A 21686-nucleotide genomic window follows, 5' to 3' on the forward strand; every position below is an offset into this window, starting at 1 on the left:
CGGGCTGTCCTTAGGGCTTTCCTGGGAAGGGGCTTGGGGGGACTGTTCTGAGACCCTGCTTTTGCAGCTAGGGAAACAGGGGGGCCGAGAGGGCCCGTGGCTTGTCCCCAGCCACGAAGGTAGCATGTGGCCCTGGCAGTGCAGCCGCAGGCAGCCTGCCCCCAGCCTGTCCAGCCCTGGTGGCTCGGGAGGGCCCGGCTGGAGACAAGTTTGGCAGGTGCCTGGGCCCTGCAGGTTCTTGGACGGCATGGTGCTTGAGCTCCCCCTGGGGTTGTGGGTGCTGCCCTGGGTGGAGCACCCAGCGGTCTCAGAAGCCAGGTGGGCAAGGGCAGGGGAGCTGGGGCTCCAGCGGGGCTGCTGGGATCTTTGTGAGGGGTCCTTGCGGGGAGGCAGCCTTCCCAGGGTCCCCACGCGGGGCTAGAGGGACAGGAGGGCAGCTGGGAGGGGCTCCCTGGCTGAGCTGAGCTCTGGCGCTGGAGTCAGGCTGGGGGTGGGGCCTGGGTGGGGGGGTCAGAGAGCACCCCGAATCCCAGCACTAACCCCCCCGCCGTCTTGTTGCCTCCAGCTCTACAGGAGGGTGGCAGCCCCACCGTCTGAGAAGATGTCCTACGGGCCCATGGCTGGCAGTGGCGGCCTGGGGAGCCGCAGCCCCTTTGGGGGGCCCTCCGGTCAAGGCTATCAGCCCCTGGGTAAGGACAGCGGGGGCGGGGAGGCGGGGCCGGCGGTGGGCGGGGCTCCGCTGTCTTGTGTTGGTTCCGTCCTTCTGGCCACTGCTGCCTGTGACTCCAGACCCGGGGTGATGCTGGCCCTGGGTCAGGGTCATGGGTGCTGCACTGTGTCAGCACCGGGAGGGACGGCCCTGCCGTGGGGGCAGACCTGGGCGCTGCCGTCCCTCCGCGGTGGCCTGGGGCCGCCAGGGGAGCGTGGTGAGTGAGCGGCCTTCCAGAGGACAGGGTGGGAGCCCCCGGCGGGAGGCGCGTGGCTGGTGGGCGGTAGCCCGGGCCACGCAGCTGCTGTGGCCGAGGTTTCTTCGAGGTTTCTGGGGGCCGAGCCCCTGCTCTGTCCTCTGAGCTGTCTGACCCGCGGGCTGACCGCGCACCCGCTCCCTCGCCACCCTGCCTCCCCGTGTGAAGGGGGTTTGGGGCAGAACGTGTGGCTGTGTTGCCCGATTCACGTCCCTGGGGACGCTGGGCAGATGCCGAGTGTGAGCGAGCGTGGCAGCGGGAGTGCGTGTGCACGCGGAGTGAAACGTGAGCGTCCGAGGGTTGGCAGCACAGACTCCAGGGCGCCTCCCCTGGCTCCGTGGCCTGCCCTCCGCCCCGGGCATGGGCGCGGCTTCCGTTCCTGCCTCGTGGTCTCGCTCCCACGCGTCACCTCCTCAAGCAGCCCCTGCTGAGCCTGCGTGTCGCGGGACTGTGCGATTGTGCGATTCTGCCGCTGGCTGGTTTTGCTGGTTTGCCCGCAGGTCACAGCCATCTGCTCGGCTGCCCGTCCGTCTCTGCTCTGGTCTCTGCATGGCCATGGCAGGTGCACCTGTTCCATGGGCAGGGGGCCGTTCGGGCACCCGTTTTGGGCCGTGTTGTGCGATGGTGCTGAGGACCTGTGGGTGCCGGTGCTATGGGTTCGCCCTGCACCAGGGGTGCTGGCGGGAGCTGGGCCAGCCTGTTGGCTGGTGGTCGCGCACACCTGCCCTTGCTCCCGGGTCCTCTTGGCACCAGACGGCAGTGGCTTTGACTCTCTGCCCATCTGTGGACAGGCTTTGGTAGCTCCTGGTGGAAGTTCTCGTTCGTCCGGTAACTAATGGGATTGGCCCGTTTCCATGTGATTTGGGGCATTTGGCTCTTTCCTGGTGACTCTGTTGGTGCACCTCTCTCTTGAGTTTGTCGCTTTCTGTGGGTATTCTGGAGAGGAAACCCTTGTCCCGCCTGCTGGCTTTTCTGTGTGGTGCCAGCTGATGAGGGCAAGTTTGTTTTTTTTTTTTGGTCTCTTGTCTTTTCTAGAGCCGCACCCATAGCATATGGAGATTCCCAGGCTAGGGGTCGAATCGGAGCTGTAGCCGCCGGCCTGCGCCACAGCCACGGCAACGCTGGACCCTTAACCCACTGAGCGAGGCCAGGACTTGAACCTGCAACCTCATGGTTCCTCGTCAGGTTCGTTAACCACTGAGCCATGCTGGGAACTCCTTTTTTTTTTTTTTTTTGGTCTGTAAGTTCTCAGTTACGACCCGAGGTCACCTGAGTCTCGCCTGCCTCTTCCTGTTCAGCCGAGTAAACCCACCGGGTGATGGTGCCCTAACCTTCGCGTTCCTCTCAAGCTTGGGTGATGTTTTCACACTGAGGTCTTTCAGTCGCCTGGAGTTGGGTCTTGTGCACGGCGTGAGGAGGGCTGGGGACAGATCGGAGTCACGGTTTGCCCTGGCCCCTCTCCGAAGGTCCCATCCGTTCCTGCAGACCGGCGGTGCCCCGTCTGCCATCAGGGCACGTCCCGTATCCGTTCTCTTGGTCACTTTTTCTGTTCCTGTGCAACCCCCCCGCCCCCCCAGTTTTCATTGAGGTGGTGTCACTTCCGGTGGTTTTTAGGGCCCGTCGCTCTACCTGCTTTTCCTTGGAAGTGTCTTGGGTGCTTTGGCCTCTCGTGGCTGAACGGATTTTAGAAACTCGTCGCCCGGCTGGCTCGGCCCCCACTGAGGTGTGTGAAACCCGAAGTCCCTTGTCCTCCTCAGTCTTGCAGCCCTCAGCGTGTCGCTCTTTGTGTGTCTCGGGTCTTCACCGTCTTTCAGTAAAGTTTTATCACCTTCTCCATGAAGAGCTTACATACCTTTCACTGAATTTCGCAAAATGAAAACCCGTGTTTTTCTGGCTGCTGTTACAAGGATGCCGCTAGAAATGGCACATTCTGGAGCTCCTGCCGTGGCGCAGTGGGTTAGGAGGCTGACTGCAGCAGCTTGGGTCGCTGTGGCGGTGGGGCTTTGCTCCCCGGCCCAGCCCAGTGGGTAAAGGATCCCACGTTGCTGCAGCCGCAGTGTAGGTCGCAGCTGCCGCTCAGATTCTGTCCCCGGCCCGGGAGCGTCCACTTGCTGTGGGTGTGGCCTTAAATAATAAAAGAAAAAGTGGAACAAATTACATCTTCCAGATCTTTGTTGCGGGTGCAGCTGTTTTTTTGAAGACGCAAAGTCCAGGGGTTTTATTTAATTTTTACGTCTTATATTTTAACATTCTCAACGTGGAACATTCCCGACAGAAAAGCAGACCCAGTGATATCAGGAACCAGGGCCCCTGGGCGCCGTGGGCGTTCCCGTGGCTGGCGCAGCCTTACCCGCGCCCTCGGGTCGCTGCCCGAGGCCTCGCGTTGCTTTGGGTGGCCTGTCCCTCTCCCGTCTGCGGAAGCTGCCAGGCTCCCCGTTTCTTCTCGGGTCCGTTTGTCGTGTTTTCCTGGACGTGCGTCTGCTTCATCTGAATGTTCCAATTCGCTGAGACACCTGCGCGCAGCAGCGTGGCACTGCCCGGGGGCCCCGGGCGGCCCTCCTGCGGGGTCAAGGGCACAGCTCTGGTTCCCATCGCGACTCTGCCACCTCCCGGCCGGGCCGCCGCCGCCGCCGGAAAACAGGTCGGGCTGGGAGGGGGGCGCTCAGCCGGGCGGGTTCCCGCTGTTTCACTGACCGGCCAGCCCCCTCTTCTTTTTGTATCCCTGGTCTTGTTTCTTTCACCCTGTTTTCTTCTTTTATAAATCACTATCGACAGATACTTGGCGTCTCCAGAGACCTGACTTGACTTTCTCGATCTGTATTCTATGCTCGTTTTAAAATTTGGTGTGGAGTTCTGCCCATATCTTCAAATTACTGTGCTCCCGCCCTTGAGTTGAGGCTGTGTTATTTTTCTAACTCCAAAGTTGGAGGTTTACCTCCTTCACATTCCGTTTTTCTGCCTTTCTAATAAGAGCACCTGAGGTTACAAATGTCCAGCTGATCACACGTTTAAAACATACAGTATTTTTAAATGAATGTTTTGTTGTGAATATTTTCGTTCCAGTGTGATTTCTCCTCTGACCCAGGACGTGTTTAGAATTACAGTTCATTTCCCCAGTAGGTTCTTTCTTTCTGGTCATCTGTAGAAAACGATTTCTGAGGTAACGACCTTTCTGTCAGGAAAGGGTCTGCGTTGTCCTGATTTGGTGGCAGTTGTTGAGACCGGGGCTGCTGGCTGTGATTCTGGGGGGGCGGGGGGGGACCAGGAAGGCTCCCAGGGAGGGGTGGCCCCAGGTGTGGGCGAGCTCAGGGCGGGTCCTGGTCGCCGATCCCGTCACAGATGCGGCCGAAGGTGGCAGAGGACCAGCACAGGACGAACTCACACAAAACAAGGGAAACCTCCAGATCCTCATCCGGTCGGGCCAGAGCTTGCCGGGAGACGGGTGTGCGGCGGGCTGCTCGGGGCTGCTGGCGGGGGCCGCGGCCCCCCTTGGCCCAGCCGGGCCTCCCCTCCGTCAGGAAACAGCAGTCGCTGGGCTGGGCTGGGGGTGGTCCGCCTGCAGAGGAGGCCCTGCCTGCAGGCTCCCCACGAAGCCCCTGGGGAGAGGGAGCCCCCGGTCCTGCCTCTTGCGAGATGGGCCCTGACCTGGACCCTCGAGCCGCAGGCACACCCGGACGTGGAGCTCCGCGCCGGGACGGGCCTGGGACCATCGCTCCCCAGGACTTCCTCGGCCCTTGACCTGGTGGGACGGCTTCCAAGCCAGTGGGGCCCAGCGTCTCCCCGGAGCATGCTTCTGGAACCTGCCTTCCTCCTGGGAGCCCGGGCAGAGCAGGGCCCGCAAGCAGCTCTCGGCTCTGGCGTGTGGCCCCAGCCTGGCACCACTGCCTCTGCTGACCCCAAGGTCCGCGGACGGAAGGCAGCCTGGTTCCAGAGGTGTCAGTGCCTTTACCTTGTATTTCTTGGGGCTCAGGGATTCCAATGAACCTGTCCAGGAAGTGTTTCTGGACAAATGAAAACCATCAAAGAGAAAACTGTCCTTCCTGGAGCCCACCTGCTCCTGGGCCCGCTGGGGCTTTGCAGCCGCGTGTCAGGGGAATGGGTTTATTCTTTATTTTTTATATTTTGTTTTATTTTATTTTGTTATTATTATTTTTTGTCTTTTCTAGGGCTGCTCCCTCGGCATATGGAGGTTCCCAGGCTAGGGCTCGAATCGGAGCTGTAGCCGCCGGCCTACACCACAGGCACAGCAACGCGGGATCCGAGCCGCATCTGCGACCTACACCACAGCTCATGGCAACGCCGGATCCTTCACCCACTGAGCAAGGGCAGGGACCGAACCTGCAACCTCATGGTTCCTAGTCGGATTCATTAACCACTGCGCCACGACGGGAACTCTGGGTTTTTTTTTTTTTTTTTTTTAATTTCCACTTCCCATATACCATAAATGATATTTTTATAAAATACAAGGGAATGGCCCCCTGTCGGTGTTGTGGCGATTGCACATTGCTGTTGCTGTTCCCAAGGCCCTCTCTCCATTTCTGTGCGTCATTTTTCATACCCAGGTGATGCCCGTCGAAGGCCTGGCCTGGTATGTGGGCCGCACCTGAGACTCTGCTCGCAGGGGTCTCATCCTGGTTTGGAACCCCCTTTTGGGGGCTGGAGTGCAGAGGAAGAGTTGGAAAATGTCAAGTTCCGTGTGTAGTACTGGCTTTCAGTAAAAGGGGCGTTCTGGAGGGGGTGGCAGTCAGGGAGGGCTTCCTGGAGGAGGTGGGTCTAAGCGCGTGGAACTCTCCACGTGGCTGCGTGGAGGGCCCGGGGCTCTCACTGTCCTTCGTGAGCGCCTTGCTCCACTAGCCGTGCCCTGAGCTGCTCTGCGGGCAGGCTGGGCATAACCGTGACTGTCCCTTGCTGTCTGCAGAGTGCGCTAAGTGTTGGACCGAATACGGAATCCGCCATTTCCCCTGCCCGTCTCCAGAGAGCCACCCGCAGGACGTGTGTGTGGGCAAGGAAGGGGAAGGCGATCTGGGGCCAGCGGGCACGCCCAGAGGCCCGAGGGCCAGGAAGCGAGGTACTTCCTCTGGGATGCCGGGATGCGGGGTCCGGGGAAGGCCACCCAGACATGCTGAGTGCAGAGGAGGGCGGGTCAGCACGCGGGCGGGTGGGAATTCCAGAGGCTCAGGCTGGTGGTGCTGGGGGAGGCTGGGGCAGGCATCCTGGGCTGTCCCCACCCTCCCCCACTAGCCCTCCCCCTCCCCAGGGACAGCGGGTGGCGTGGCCATGCTGGACCCGGGCAGGAGGGGTGTTGCCAGGCTGTCATGGCCCTATGGGCTCCAGGGACGAGGCCAGCCCTGCAGGACGGATGGGGTGGGAGGACTGGGCCAGCTCCCATGGCGCCTTGGCCCCAGAAACCCCCAGAGGGGGCTAGTCGGGGAGTGCAGGTCTGGGTGTGTTGCTGTAGGGGGAGGCTGGGTGGGGGGAGGCCGAGGCCAGGACTCCGCAGCTGGGCAGGGGTCAGTGGCGTCCTGAGGGGTTCTTGGTCAGGCTGTCTGGCGTGTCCGTGGTGAGGGCTGTCCCCAGGCAAGCAGCCCCGGCCTGGTCCCCGCGGGCAGGAGACAACCTCCCTGGCCTTCTCACCCCTTTGTGCGGTTGTGCTGCCAGAGGCAGCGGGGATCGGTGGCCCTCGTTGATGAGCGCTGGCGCATGGAAGTGAGCTGCCTTGCTGGACGGCGCCCAGCCAGGCAGCAGCCGGGACGTGGACCCAGGCCGCTGGACACACAGCAGGGAGGGGCCGTGGACGGGAGCGGGTGGCAGCGTTCTGAACCCAAGGCAAAGAGGAGGCAGCCTGGCAGCTGCCACCCCAGCCACCACCCCACCGGCCAGGGCCTTAAACACCCGCCTTTTGGTGCCTTTCCAGGGCCAGGGGTCGCCACCGAGGGCAGCGGGACGCCAGAGCCCACCTCGCCGCCGGCCGGCCCAAGGAAGGACTTGGCTGCGGGCGTCCGTGGCCGGGTGGCGGGGCCTGGCATCACCCGGGCCAAGAAGAGGAAGCCCAACTTCCGCCCGCAGGAGACGGAGGTGCTGGTGGCCAAGGTCAGCAGGCACCACCAGCTGCTGTTCGGCCCCGGGCGGCCCGCGGCCGAGCCTGCCCGCAGGTACCGCGTGTGGAGCCGTATCCTGCAGGCCGTGAATGCGCTAGGCTACTGTCGCCGCGACATCGGGGACCTCAAGCACAAGTGGCGGGACCTGCGTGCCGTCGTGCGGCGCAAACTGGGCGAGCTGCGCGGGGCGGCCCCCGGCCCGGACCCCGCCAGGCCCCAGGCCCTGGCCCTCACGCCCGTGGAGCAGGCGGTGGCCAAGACCTTCTCCTGCCAGGCCCTGCCGTCGGGGGGCACCGGCCCCGAGCCACCCGCAGGTGAGTGCCTCGCCCAGCTCGCCCGGCAGGAAGCGCGTAGCCGCTGCAGGCTGCTGTCCCTCCCCCGCCGCGGTCTCGGACCCTTCCTGTCCTGCCTCCTCTGCCCCACCGCCCATCCTGCATGCGACAGCACCCAAACTTGAGGCGCTTCAGGGGTGGCGTTGGCTTCCTCCCCTGGTGCTCGACCCCCATCCCCACCCGTGCAGAGCCGAGCGCGGACACGACGCGGCTCTCTTCCCAGGGCCGCCCAGTTCCAGCCTCTGACCTACAGTCGGAGGACATGTCCCAGCCTGTCACATGCACAGCCCAGCCGGAGCACAGGGTCCCCTCCACACTTGGCCTCTGCAGGCCCAGATAGGCTGGCTCTTCTCTCTCCTGTCTCCTCCGTTAAATGACACGCTTGTGCTGACTTTCTGAGCCGGTTTCGTGACCAGGCGTCAGCTGGCCTTGGAACTCAGGCTCTGTTGCTCGTTCAGAGTCTGGAGGAGGCCTGGCCCAGGTGGGCTGGCCCTGCAGCATCAGGATGGCAGGTGGGGGGAACCTGAGGCCCGGTCACCTGGGTTCCCTGCGGCCTCCCAGGCTCAGGCAGAGCCCCTCCTGGGCTCGCCAGCGTCGCTCTGTGGGGCCTGATGCCCCACGGAGGCTCTAGGTGGGCACAGCGTGTCAGGGAGGGTTCGCACAGGCCTGCCATCTGGGAGCCTAGAGAGCGCTGGGACAGGCTGCTATGCGACTAGGACAGGCTCCCAGCGGCACGTGGGCCGCAGAACTGCTGTGGGCGGCCTTTGCGGTGCAGCCGTGGAGCTGGAGGAGGGTGAGGTGCCCGCCCGGTCCCTGTGCTGGCTCCCTGCTGCATGGGTCACGTCTCCGAGCTGCTGTGGGCCGGGCTGGCCTAGAGCTGGGCTGCAACAGGTGGCCCTCGCTCCCCTCAGACCCTGGCCCCACTCTGCTCACTCCCAGCCAGTGTGGGGTGAGGCCTGAGTGGTGCCTGGGAGACACCCTGAGTGGGGCAGCCTCCTGCGGGTGCAGGGGGTCGTGGGGGGCTGGGAGCCTGTCTGTACCAACGTGGACTCTGGGCGGTTGGGCCTGAGGCACCGGAGCGTGGAAGCCATCTCTGCCCGCGGCCTCGCCCTTGCCCTCTGCTGCGCAGGCCGAGGACGGGTGTCCCGGGGGTGGGGGGATGGTGTGTGCTGAGGCCTGAGATGGTGCCTGGGAGACTCCCTGAGTGGGGATGGCGGGCACGGGTGACGTGCTTCTCCCTTGTCCAGCCCCGTGTCCGAGCCTCGGGTCCCCTGGGCCTTTGTCCTAACCCGGGCCCCAGGAGCCAGCCCCTCGGCTCGGGGTCAGAGGGCCAGGGCGGAGGGCAAGCTCCTGCCCTGAGGGCCCAGGTGCTGGCCGCCGCCCCCGGGACCACCAGCGCCTCCGAGCCCGTCCCTGCTGTCCCTCCTTGAGTCCCATCCGCAGGCGCCAGGGCTGCTCTCTGCTGTTCACCAGCGAGAGCCCGCCTGCCCTGCCTTCGGGATTCTTACGCGTGGCCTGTCACCCCGTGGCCGCCCAGACCTGCGGGGGCCAGGGGTCGCTGGGGTCGTGCTCTTGTGTGCATGCCCTCACTTGCCGTCTCTGGTCCTTGACCCCTGCTCTGTGCAGGGTCCTGCGCCTAAGAGCCCCGGCGGGGGGCAGGCTGTGACCCCGAGCCAGCGAGACTGCCGAGGGGTCCGCCTTCCCAGCGGTCTGAGTGTGGTGCTCCGCAGATGTTCCTGAAAACATTGTGCCGGGGGAGAGGTGATGGGCTCGAGCTTGCCCGGAAGGCCGCCCGGCCGTGGGGTCCGGCCCCGGGAGGACCGTTGTGTGGTGGCCTCGGGCGAGGGCCCCGGGGGTGAAGGTGTGCGCCATGGAACCCAGGACATGGCTTCATCCGAGTGTAATTTGTGTAAGGACAGCGTGTCCCCTAAGGATGCAGCTACGGGACGTGCCCGGGAGCCCCCGTGGGGAAGCTCAGGGCTGAGCATCCCGTGACCCTGCTGGTCCCCTGCACCCCCACCCGGGCCACTCCGCCTGGGACAGTGTTCCCTGGCCTTTGGCCTTGTGGGGGGCTTCTCTTGGCAGGGTCCCTGTGTCACGGGGCCTGTGGGCTGCCTTCCTTTGGCTCCGCCTTCTGTCCCCATCCTGATATGTTTGAGGACCGGCCGCAGTGTTGGGTGCCCGTAGCTCTTCCTGCTACTGCTCAGGAGGGGCCGCCCACAGTTGGTGTCCTGTCCAGGTGGGCCGCTCGTCGCCAGCTTCTGGCCGAGTGAGGGCCTGAGAATGTTCGTGCGTGGGTGCACGTCCTTGCTCTCGGGGGGCGCAGAGGGGTTGGATGCATACCTGAGAGGCAGGCTGCAGGTCCTGTGCGTTTGGCTTTGTAGGCAATTGCCGAGCCGTCGTCTGCAGCGGTTGTACTGCTTCTAGGCCCCGCGGCAGCTGTGAGCAGCCCTCCTTGCCGGCGCTCCTGCTGCTTTTCGCCACCCTCTGCGGGTGGCGAGGGACCCCTCTGCAGCTTCAGCCTGCTCCCTGCGCCCACGTTGTCTGTCCATTCATCATCTTCTTCCGTGCGGTTTCTGCTCGCATCCACGTCCGCCTCCTGCTGGGCTGCTGGCCTGTCCCCTGCATCAGCTCTGTCCTCATTCTGGATACAGGGAACCCGTCAGACCCCTGGAGTGCAGACTGGCCCACGCTGAGCTGGTTTTTGAGCAGCGTGGATCTGGGGCCGCGGTTCCTGGACGTGCCGTCGTCCGCCCCGTTGGTTGAACCCGGGGAGCTGCGCGCCTCTCTTCTCGTGTGTCTGTCCGCCTGTGTCTCCGCTGATGTCCACGCCGTCTGGTCACGGAAACGGTAATGTCGGGGTTGCCCTGGGCAGGGACTCATTGCCCCTCCTGCCTTCTGAAAGGGTTTCTGGAGAATTGGTGTTGCGCTTCCTTGGACATGAGGCAGAATCACCAAAGAGGCTGCCCGAGCCCGCGCCCTCTCTGGGGGAGGCTGTTTGTTGCCCGTGGCCGCTCCGCTCCGTGTGGTGTCTTTCGAGGGACGTGCTCGTTGCTGACCGTTGTCAGAGTCGCTGGCACGGGTGGTTCCTGGGGCTCCTCCGTGTCGTCCGAGGGCCCGTGGGACCTGCTGCGAGCGCCCCCTCCCTCCGCGGGCTGCTGCCGCGCGTCTTCCCGCGCTGAGCTCAGCGGGGCTGCCGCGAGTCCGTCGAGTTCCTTGACTGCTTCGGGGCCTCGACTTGCGTCATCCGTGTTCTCGCCCGTGTCGAGTTGATCGACCTCTATTGTTTCCTTCCCACTTTGGGGTCATCCGGGCCTCCCGGCTCGTTGACTTGGGACGTCCCCCGTCCCTGCTGGATTTACCGCTGGCCTGTGTCCTCGGAGTGGCGCTCTGCTCGCCGCTGCCGGGTGTGTGTTTTCATCCGGCCGCGCCCTCCCGGCCCGGCTCCAGCTTGGCTCCGGCTCCGGCTCCGGCTCCAGCTCCGCCGCCTCCCCCCGCCCTCGTGTCTTCACTCGCTTCAGAGTGAACCGTGGCCTCCGCACGCTTCCTCCGAAGGATGCGCTTTTGTCTTTCCCTCGAGGTAAAACGCACGGGCCGTGAAGTGCCTGGTCCTGGCTGCGGTTCAGGGGCTCCGATGAGTGTGAGCTGCTGGGTCCCCCACACTGTCCGCGTACAGGGACGGCCTCGCCCAGCACCCCCTCCCGACCCGCCCTCAGCCCTAGGGCGCCCTGGTTACTGCTCTCCATTCTGGAGCTCGTACCGGCCCCGTCATGCCACCTGCTCCCGGCTCTGTCCCCGTGTGACGCCCGTCAGATCCACCCCAGCGTGTGCCACGCTGGGGCCTCGGGAGGCCGGGGCGGCCTGTCGCCGGGCTTCTCTGTCTTCTGGGGGACAGCGGGCCTCCCTTCCTGCCCCTCAGCTGTGCCGGGCAGTGGCGAGGGGCGGGGGGCCTTGGCCGAGGGGCTGCCTCCTTGCCGTTCTCCCCTCCCTGAGCGCCGTGGGCGGCCAGTGGCTCCTGTCCCATCTCTCGGGCTCCGCCGGGCATGCGGGGCACAGCTGGTGGGGGCTCCTCCTGAGCACGGTGGACTGGGCCCCCGCAGGCCCCATGGTGAAGGTGTGTCCCCGTCCCCTCTCCCCGCAGCCACCCAGATGGACTCGAGGGACCTCCAGGAGCTGTTCCAGGAGACGTCGGCCCACGTCTTCCGAATCAACTCCAACGGTGAGTCTGCCCCCGCAGGCCCAGGCCGCAGGGGCACCACAGGAGGCCGGGGTGACAGGGGGGCGGGAGGCGTGCCTGTGGCCACCCCCGACGAGGCTGGCCTGTGGCCCGAGCCTGGGGTCTTGGGACAGCAGTGGCGGGGGGCATGACCCCCGTGTTGTGGTGTCAGGCTGGGCCGTGTCCTGAGCCACCCCAGCCCGGGTGGTGCTCCCAGCACATGCCATCGGCTCCCAGCAAGTGCCCCCATGCCCACTGCTCCCTCCCCTGCCGCACACCCTGATCTGGATGCCACCCCCCACCCCGGAGGAGCGCAGCAGTGCCTCTGTCAGGCTGGCAGGGCCAGCGCACTCACAGGTCACCAGGCTGGGGTCGGGGCGAGAGGCTAGGGCTCAACCGGTAGGACCCAGGGACCCGGGCAGGCAGGGCTCCTTGTCCCCTTGGGGGGCGCTGGTGTTTGCCCTGAACCCTGAGCACTCCCAGGTCAGAGAAGCCCCCTCCCTAGACACAGGGCGAGGCCCACTGAAGGCAGCTCGCAGAGCCCTGAGCCCCACGTGGGCCTGAGCACCTGTCCCTGGACACCTGGGAAGAGGGCTGTCCTGGGGCTCTGCTGGGGGTGTGACTGAGGCTGGGGGGTGGCCCTGGGCTGCGCCAGCTCTGAGGCCTCTGCACCCCCCAGCCTCTGCTTGGCGGGAGCATGGTCACTCAGGTGGGCTCCCTGGACTTGGCACTCAGGTCCCTGGGCAGAGGAAGCGCAGGGGATGCACCGTGCAGTGAGGGGGTCTCTTATCTCTTGTCCCCCTTCTCGTGGCAGTGACCTCCTTGGAGCAGAGCCTCCAGTCCCTGGGGACGCCAGATGACACACAGGAGCTGCGGGACAGCCTGTGAGTGTGCGGGGCACGTGGGTGTGCCCGTCCCTACACCAGCCTGCCAGCCAGCTGGGCTCGCACGTGGGTGTCCCCCTCCACAGGGCACGGGTGGTGGGGTGAGCATCTCTTGCTCACTTTTTGCCCTACTTACTGCCCGCAAACCTGTCTGCCACACACCAGAGCTCAGGAAGGGCTGTGAACGCACCGATGGGGACATGGCATGACATGAGTGTGCCATTCGCACGGCGGTTTGCAGGAGGCGGGCACGCAGGCTGACAGGACTGGGGCCGTGTGTTTTTCGGTTCTGCCCCTGTGGGGGCCCCCTGGCTCTCCTCTTGGGGTCGCCCAGAGGCCTGCCCTGGGTTGGGTTGGGTGAGGCAGCTGGTCTGGGATGAGGTTTAGCTTCCTACAGAAAGGCCCCTCAGGTGCTGGGACCCCAGGGTGAGGGGGGGACAGCAGATCTCTGCAGGGGGCCCGGCTTGGGGCAGGGGCAGCTCTGTGTTCAGGCCAAGGCTCCAGGCTCTTCTCAGGAGGTCCCATGAGCCCCCAGCCCTTGGCACGGGGTGTGGGGGGCACTGAGGGGGAGCCTGAGGCCTGCACCTGAACCCCTGTCCCCTTTGCCACCTCCCTGAGGGCACCCTGGGCCGGTCAGGCCGCCTCTTTGAGCCTGAGCCATCCTGCCAGGGATGGGGAGCCATGGGCGGTGGACCGCCTGTCTCTTCCTGGCATTGACGTCCATTGGAGAGGTTGGGGCCTTGGGGCCGCTCGGGAGGGGGGCTGTCCTAAGCCTGTCTGGCCCAGAGGAGGCTCTGGGGGCCTCTGGGTCCCGGAGGTGCTGGGGCAGAGCTGAGCTGGGCGCCCCCCCCCGCCCCGCCCCCTCCGCCCCACCGTGGAGCTGCCCTGGGCGCTGTGCCTGAACCCAGGGACCTTCCTGGTCCCACCCAACCTTGCACCCCCAGCCCCCGCCCACCCCCTCCCTGTGAACCACAGTGCTCCCGGGATAGAGGGCGCCCTGCAGCACGTGGCCCCCCCCAGCCCTCCCCACCTCTGCTCTGGGCAGCCGGAGCAGGTGGTGGCAGCTGGAAGAGGACCCATCCTGCGGGTACGAGCTCGAGGGCCAGTCCTGTGGGGCAGGAATGCCTGGGGACCAGCGCTTGCTGATGCGCGTGTCGGATCTCAGCACGAGCCCAGCCTGCCCTCGTCCACGCAGGTGCCTGGCTGCACTCCCGCAGGGAGCCTGATGACGTGGGGCGCCCGGCTGGGCTCTGAGTCTGAGCCAGTCTTCTGTGATCCCTGGTGCCTTGGAATCAGCCGTCGTGCAGCAGCACTGGGCTTCCCCGGGGGGGCTCGGCCCTGCCCGCAGCTCCTGCTTCCCGCCCTCAGCTCCCGTCTCCCCCACGCAGACCCTGCGGCCCTGAGACGCGGCTGTGTGGCTCAGGCCATGCCTCTCTCAATTGACAGCCAGGCCGAAAGCTACCCTCCCAGGCAGGCCGGGACCACCCCGCCAAGTCGCGGGGTCCAGAGCTCGAGGCAACAAAGGACCCTTGGCAGATTTTATGTGTTTAATTCTTCTTTACGTATGTTTTTAAAGTAAGGTTTGGTTTTCCAGTGGTGAAGGTAACAGATGCTCATTGCAGGAAACCTGGGTGCCCAGGATGCCTGCGGGAGAGCGCCGTTAGCCCCTCGCTGCCTCCTGCCAGCCTCCTCTCACGTCCATGGGCGTTTTGCAGCGTTGGATTTAAGCAGCTGGTGGTCCGGATCCCGCTTTTTACACCGAGGGCCGGGGGTGTCTGCCCCGCCACAGGCTGCCCCTCCGAGGCACGGACGGCGCTGTCGCCTCTGCGTGATCGTTGAGCAGAGATGCTGGGCCGCTCTCGGGCCCGTCCTGTTTTCTGCACTGGGATCAGCTCGCAGGAGCCTGTGGGCAGTCTCTGTGCCGCTTCCTGCCTCTCGGTTGGGCCCCGGGGTGGCGTCCCCAGGGCCCTGGGCCGCCTGACCTGGTGGCTGGAGGATGTTGTCCCCTTGTGGGTCTGCCCCCCTCCCAGCCTCAGCTTCTGGGCGTCCAGACTCCCTTAGTGCCTTCCTGTCCCCTCAAGAACCCCCTGGCCTTTGGCGCCTCCACCCTGCAGGGCAGCTGCAACCAGGCTGCCTGGCCTGCTTGTCATGCCCTTCTGGAGTGTTCCATGACCCCGTGCTGGGGGGGAGTCACACACCTCACGGACCCTTGGCGTTTTAAAATGCCTTGAGGAGTTCCCTTGTGGGCGGTGAGTTAAGGATCTGGCATTGTCGCTGCTGTGGCTCGGGGCGCTGCCGTGGTGCCTGTTCCATCCCTGGCCCAGGAATGTTCATGTGCCGCGGGCGCAGCCGAAGAAACTCCAGTAATAAAAAGTGACTCGACGAGTAAGGTGGTCACGTCTGTGTCTGCCGCACAGTGACAGGTGCCGGCTTTTTGCTCCGCCGAGTAGGGATGTTAGAAAGAAGCCACACGCGTCCCTGTTGCCGTGGTTTTGTTAAGAAAGAAGACGGCGCTCCTGGAGCGGGGTGGAGGGGGGTTGTCTGACCCCAGGAGCAGGGACAGTCCTTCTGAGAGACTAGATAAGCTTCCTCGGGACCCCACGGGATCGCGCTGGTCTTACCTTGCACGAGACAGGAGTGGGCTCCGTCGTTTCTGTCAGCCCCCGAGAGCGGGCCCTGTCCCGGACCCCCCGGGCCCCCCCAGCACGGGCTCCCAGGCTGGCCCGGGTGGGCTGTCAGTGACGGCGAGGCCTGGCGGCAGTGAGCCTCTGCTTGTCAGCATCAGCCCTCGGGGGTCGTGGCTGAATGAGCAGACGGTCCCTCCAGGAGCTCCACGCGAGCAGCCGGCCAGTGGGCAGGGGCCCTGTCACCCCCGCCTTGGAGCCCAGCTCAGAGTCTGCAAGGCAGGGGGCCCTGAGTGGGTCAGTGACAATGGGTGTGGCCGGGGCTGGGCCTGAGCTGTGGCTGAACCCACAGCCGGCTCTGGTAGCCTGTGTCCGTGGGAGGCAGGGAGGTTCCTTCCGGGCTTGCAGGTCAAGGGGGTGCCCGGCCCTGGTGCTCCGTGACCCCTGCTCCTCCAAGCAGCTGTGGGGGCTCACATTGGGCACCCCCGGGAGCTGGGGGGAGGGGCTCATATTGGGCCCCCATGGGAGACGGGGGCTCAGGGCTCCCGTGGGCCCCCACAGGAGCTGGAACATGGAGGGGTTCACGTCAGGCCCCCACAGGAGTTGGGGCATGGAGCTCACGTCAGGTCCCCATGGGAGCTGGGGTGTGGAGGGGGCATGGAGGGAGGCAGGGAGGCTCCTTGTGGGGCCCAGGCTGCAGGCCCGTCCAGGCTGAGGTCCCTGCTCGGGCCTCAGGGAGTCCTGCTCTGGCCTGCCCCCGCACCGGTGGGGACCACTCCCGTCGCCTTCTCTCTGGGTGAGGGCATCCGTTGTGCACCCAGACATCAGAGCTGAGAGTGGTGCTTCCTGGCTCCTGACAGGGCAGAGAGCGAGGCAGGAGGGCCGGCTCCCTGGAGCTCCGCCGGACATCACGGCCCCCTCTCCCCCCCCAGCTTGGGCCACCCTGCTTGGCTCTCGCCCCACGCCAGCCCCTGCGAGGTCTTGGTTCTTGCCTTAGCCCGTGTCCCTGTGCCTCACCCTCGCTGCCCGCCAGCTGTCACAGTTTGCTGGCCGACGGGGACCAGGCACAGAGGGGCCTGCAAGGCCAGAGGCAGCCTTCGGAGGCCACAGCGGGGTTGGGCGCTGCCCCTCGTGGGCTGGGCCTGGTGGCCCCAGGGAAGCCCTGGCCTCCGCTTCTCACGCTCCCTCCTGTGAAGGGCCTGGGGGTCCCAGCCTCACTCAGGGTGCAGCGGGTGTCCCTGGGGAGTGGTGCTGGGGGCAGGGGGCCTGCAGCGGGCTGGGTTCCCTGGAGCAGGAAACAGGCAGGTGGGCGGCCCCAGCCTCGGGGGCCCATGGGGGCCTCTTCCTCTCATAGCCCCTTCTGCGGGCACCTCTTCCCCCAGGAACCCATTGAAGGCCACCTCCCTCGGAGGCCGTCCTGAGGGAGGCGGGGACATCGCCCGAGGTGGGCGGCCGGGGTTCTGATGGTGGCCCGTGTCCCTGCATGTGCGGCCTCTGGGGGGGGGGCGGGGGCGGAGCTGGCAGCTCCTCCTCTCCCTGGGAAACGGCCCGTGCCCGCCGCCCAGGATGCCAGGCACCGGCACAGGGGGTGCCCACGAAGGCTGCCCCCCCAACGTGGTCGCATCCCTCTGTTCTGGGCCCCTCGCCTCCCCGCTGAAGCGGAGCTGGTGTGCGCAGCCTGGGCGGATCTTCCTTCCCAGGAGGCTTCCGCCCCGCTCCTGGTGTGTGACGCAGGGGCCTTTCTGCGGGTTCCTCGGCAGTTCTCTGGCCTGAAGGTGTGCCACTCCCTGTGGGCGTGAGGAGCCAGGCGTGCAAGTTGGGTGGCCCTGAGGGGGGCTGAGAGGGGACTGCGGAGTGTCTGCCCAGCCTGCCTCCCAGGGTGCGCTGTCGGGGTCCTGGGGGTGCAGTGTCAGGGTCCTAGTGTGCACCGTTGGGGTCTGGGGGTGCAGTTCTGGGGTCTGGGGGTACAGTATCAGGGTTCTGGGGGACAGTGCTGGTGTCCTGAGGTGCAGTGCTGGGGCCTGGAGGTGCAGTGTGGGTTCCTGGGGTGCACTGTCGGGGTCTGGGGTGCAGTTTTGGGGTCCTCGTGAGTATTGTTGGGGTCCTGGGGTGCAGTGCCGGGGTATAGGGGTGCAGTGTGGGTCCTGGGGTGCACCGCTGGGGTCTGGGGTGAACTGTTGGGGTCTTGGGGTGCAGTGCCGGGGGCCGGGGCCGGCTCCTGGTCGGTGTGAGCCGTGCCTTTCTTCCTTCTTGGCAGAGGACTTGCACGTCAGAGGACGAAGGAGGCACGAGGCAGGCTGATCCGGTTGCGTGGCCTGGTGGCTGTTGGAGCGGCTTCGTGCCCAGAGCCCGGGCGCACGCCGGGCCCGTCTCCTCTCCGCCTCGCAGAGCTCAGATCGGCAGCCTCAGACCCACATGGACCCTCATCCCAGCCCCGCCGCGACCGCACGCGCCTGCGCACAGAGACCCCCGGGGCTGTGCTGAGGCACCAGGATGGGGACAGTGGGTCCCCCCAGGCCATCCGCCGTTGTCTGCGCTTAGGGTCGTCCTGGGTGGAAGGGGCCCTGGTCCCTGGGCTGGCCTCACGCTGACTTGTCAGAGCTGCCTCTGGAGCCCAGGGCACGACCCGGGCCCTCCCAGCAGACCAGACCAGGTCCCCCTTAACACATGGGGAACCTGAGGCAGGAGAGGGAGGGGCTTTCCTGGGGCCCCGAGCGAGAGCAGAGCTGTGGAGTGTCCCCAGGACCTCGGGGTGGGGTTCGCCTGTCACCTGGGGCCCGGGAGTCGCTGTGGCGAGTTGGACGTGAAGTTTGGCTTCCTCTCTGGGGGGACCTTACACAGCCCCAGGGCCAGACCCAAGGCCAGAGGGGTCACAGGCAGTAGAGCTGGTGGTGGAAGCTGGCCTTGGGTTCTGCTCGGCTCCAGAATGTCTGGGCCTCGGCTGGGACCACTCGGAGCCTGGGCGACGCCACAGCCGGCCTGAGCACCGGGAAGCCTCACGGGTGACAGATGCTGAGCCCTGGGGGGGGTCACCCGGAGCCTCTGCGCCCTTGCTCTGGACACCGCGGCCTCGTGGTAGCTGAACTTGTCACGTGGCGGCTCAGGGCTCCCTGGCGAGGCTTCTGGCAGTGACGGCCGAGGCGGCTCTGCCTCTTAGCGCCCTCTCGGAAGGCATAGGGTCTCCTGTGCCATCCTCTGCGGTCAGGGCCACCCCGAGCCCGTTCAGATCAGTGAGAAGGGCTCGGCCCACTGCAGGGTGGGACAAACGGCAAGGAGCTGGGGTCTGTTCCCACGTTCCCTGGGTCTTCCTGTAGACGGGCCTGTCGTCGTGACCCGGACAGTTGCGGGGTCTGCATCCCCATGCTGCTTTCCTCTCTTGTCCTGTTACAGTGGCAGCGACGTGTCCTCGGAAGCTTAGACTGTCGTCCGACTGTGAAGGGCTGCTGGAGGTGGCAGTCCGGGGCCACCCCCCTCCTGGCGGGGACAGGACGCTGGTCAGATGTTGCAGGCTCTCTTCATCCAGTTGATTGCGCTGCCTTCTCTTTCCTAGTTTTCCTAGAGTTTCTTTCTTTCTTTTTTTTTTTTTCTTTTATCATGAATGGATGTTGACTTTTGTTGGGTGCTTTCTCTGCATAGTTTCTGTAGACGATTCTCTCCCTTTTAAATTTGTTCTGTTAAGGCGAGGGTTCCCTTAGTCGACGTTGGCTGCCACCCCGACCTTGCCCTCCTTGGATGCTGTGTTATCTCTTGGTACGCGGTTGGGTCCAAGGTTCTCACGTCTTGGGAAGGGTTTTGGCGGCTGTGTCCACGGGTTCCCCGGGCGGCTTTTTTCTTCCGGATTTTTGTTTAGGTTCTGGGTCAGGGTCATGCTGACTGCCTAAAACGCACGTGTCCTTTCTTGTCTCTGTTCTGGAGGAATCCGTGTGGTTTCGATATCACTTCTCTTTTAAATATTTGATAGCGAAGTCGTCTGTGTTTGGGGGAACGTTTTTAAGAACAAATCTAATTCCTTCAGTACATAGAGAGCTGTTTGGGTTTTCTGTTTCTTCTTGAGTCGGTTTTGATAATTCTCGGTGTTCAGGGCCTTCACTTCCGTCCTAGCTGTCAGGTCTGTTGGCATACGTGACTCCCGTATTTCCTTATCTGGACGGGCAGGCGTGGCGAGGAGGAGGGCGGGCCCGGTGGCACCAGTGGTCATGAGAGCGCATCCCGAGGGGGAAGGACCGCACGTGTCTTGCTGGTTCCGGGGTCTGCTGGGAGCCTGGGAGGAAGGGGCCCCCAGACCGCGCCCTCTGCAGGGTCTCCTCCCCACTCCCGCGGGGTAACTGCCCCCTTTCTCTGCTTGCTGCGGCCCCACGTGGCCCTGGGGCTGCCTGCACCTGCGAGGGTCCACCTCGGCGGACGGGGCCCGGCTCCATGGCTGCCTCTCAGGAGCTTCCCCCTGTTGAACCTGGGAGGGCCCAGGGCCACACTCGCTGCTGCTGTTGGGGGTCCTGTGGGGGCCAGAGAGGGGCCTCCGTGCTGCAGCTCGAGGGTCAGGAGGGGCTCTGGTGTCTGTGGCCCAGAGCCAGGCCGGGGTCCTCCCCTCCCTTGGCCGTGTGAGCCCACAGGAGGCCTGAGGGCAGGAACTGCCATGTCACTGCATCCACGGGGACAGTGCTCAGCCCCAAGCTGGCCGGGGGCTGGTCTTCTCAGCCTCTTCCAGGTCCTGATCAGAGTTGTGAACCAAGAGGCTGGGAGGGACCCTGGGCCCGGCCTCCCTGCGAAAGTCTCACTTTGGCCCCCAGAGGCCTGTGGTCCCATGGCCATCTCTGCGGCCACCCACCTGCTGGGGCCCGACCAGTGCTGACCCCCGGGGACCTCTCCACCGGGAGGGCTCCTGGCCGGGGCCCTGATGGTGCAGGTGCCGAGCCCGCGGCTTGTGTGCAGGGTCTGCGGGGCCCACGGGGGATGGGGGCCCGGGGGTGCTGACCCGAGCTCACCGTGTCACGTCACTGCCCCTCCCCCTCATGTCTGTGTGTCCTTCCTCCCGTCCGCTCTCGTTCCTCTGCCCGGCTCCGTGTTTCCTGGGGTCGCCCCTCCCTCCATGGCCCTGCCCACTCTGCTGCCCTCCCTTCCGTGTCGCCCCCCGCTTTCTGCACCCCTGTCCTCCCCCGCCTGCTCCCTGTCCCTGTCCCCTCCCCGCCCAGCCACGCAGCGCAGCAGGAGACCAACCAGACCATCGTGACCAGCACCGGTGCCCTGAAGCAGACGGCCGAGCTCCTGCGGGGCTGCTCCCGGGTACGTTCCTTGGGGGCGGGGGCGAGGACAGGGGCCTGGGACACTGGGTACAGGGATGGGAGCTGACCGCAGGGCTGGCCTGCGTTCGCCAGCAGAGGTTGTGTGTTCAGCCACTCCCTGGGCACCGCCACGGGCTGGGGGTGGTGTCGGCACCGTGGGCTCCCGAACAAGCGCGCCCCCCTCTGCTGCCCCGATGCCCTCCCCCCCCCGCTCTGTGTGCCCCTCACCCACCCACCAGCTCCAGTGCCGCTTCCCAGTCCTTGCACTCAGACTGGGCTCCTCTCCACGGTCCCGGCCTCCACGCGCCAGGCCGCTGCCCCATCGCTGCTGCCCACCCCCTTGGCCTCTCACCTTGCACCCACCTTGGCCAGGTGAGCACAGGCTGGCCCTGTGACCCATGCCCTACCCACCCCCAAAGGCTGGAGGGCGTCGCGGAACGTTAAGTGTTGTTAAGCCTCAGGCGGGAGAGAGAAGCTGGACTTGGTGCCCGTTTCTTTCCACGTGGCCCGGGGCGGCTTGGCTTCCGCGTCCTAAACTCTAAAGTGTGGCCCTTGCGGAGAGAGGCCCTGCCTCTGGCCAGGGAGCCCCAGGCCCATGGCCGACCCCGCGGACGTGTCCAGCAGTGGGCAGGCGTGGACTGCGGAGCTGCTGCTGCTGGGCTGAAGCTCCAAGCTCCTGCTGAGCGAGAGGGGCCGGGGCAGAAGAGCAGGTGTGTTGTGTTCACCTGAGGTGCCTGGAGTGACCCCGTGGAGCAAGAAAGCAGACAGCGGTGGCCTGGGCGGGAGCGGGAGCAGGACGGGTCCCAGGAGGACTTGGGGGATTCTGGGGAAAATGGAACCCTCCAAAACCAGCTCGTGGGGATGGCTGTGCCACTGAAACTTCCTCATTGTACACTTAAATGGATGCATTTTACCTAATAAAACTTAAGTTACACTGTAATGAAAGTGAAAAAAAGTGGACTTAACACTTTGATAAAAAAAAAAAAAGCAATAGAAGAAACATTCTGGAAGCAGGAGATGGGTGTCCCCAGGCAGGATGGGCAAGTGTACGCATGATCTCGGTGGAGGAAGCAGGTGCTCCGTTCGCCATGTGCTGGTCACGGCCTGGCTGCTGGGGCCCGAGGCTGGCCCCTGGTCATGGCCTTTCGCCCAGGGCTCGTGCCGCCCAGGCGGCGTCTGCAGCGGTGCTGAGGCCTTGGTGTTCATGCGCCTTTTCCCGTGGCGCCTCGTGCCTTATTCCTGCCCTCCTGTCCTGTCCGAGGCCTTGCAGGCTGGGAGGGGCCCCTCT

The 21686-nt window shown here is 65.3% G+C and overlaps 1 protein-coding gene across 7 annotated transcripts in view; it reads left to right on the top strand.

Annotated features, from left to right (window-relative positions):
• Positions 1–21686, top strand: part of TSNARE1 (t-SNARE domain containing 1) — an 84353-nt gene that overhangs the window by 26516 nt on the left and 36151 nt on the right. For all 7 annotated transcript variants that reach the window (XR_007135374.1, XM_047783134.1, XM_047783137.1 and 4 more), the window contains exons 3-8: positions 566–689; positions 5884–6033; positions 6880–7377; positions 11537–11614; positions 12426–12495; positions 20309–20399. Coding sequence is in view for 6 of the 7 variants with exons in the window: in XM_047783134.1 (XP_047639090.1) it covers positions 602–689; positions 5884–6033; positions 6880–7377; positions 11537–11614; positions 12426–12495; positions 20309–20399 (975 nt within the window). In the remaining variant the exon portion in view is untranslated. The remainder of the gene's footprint in view (positions 1–565; positions 690–5883; positions 6034–6879; positions 7378–11536; positions 11615–12425; positions 12496–20308; positions 20400–21686) is intronic.

This window comes from Phacochoerus africanus, chromosome 6, assembly GCF_016906955.1.
Source record: "Phacochoerus africanus isolate WHEZ1 chromosome 6, ROS_Pafr_v1, whole genome shotgun sequence".
NCBI classification, from domain to species: domain Eukaryota; kingdom Metazoa; phylum Chordata; class Mammalia; order Artiodactyla; family Suidae; genus Phacochoerus; species Phacochoerus africanus.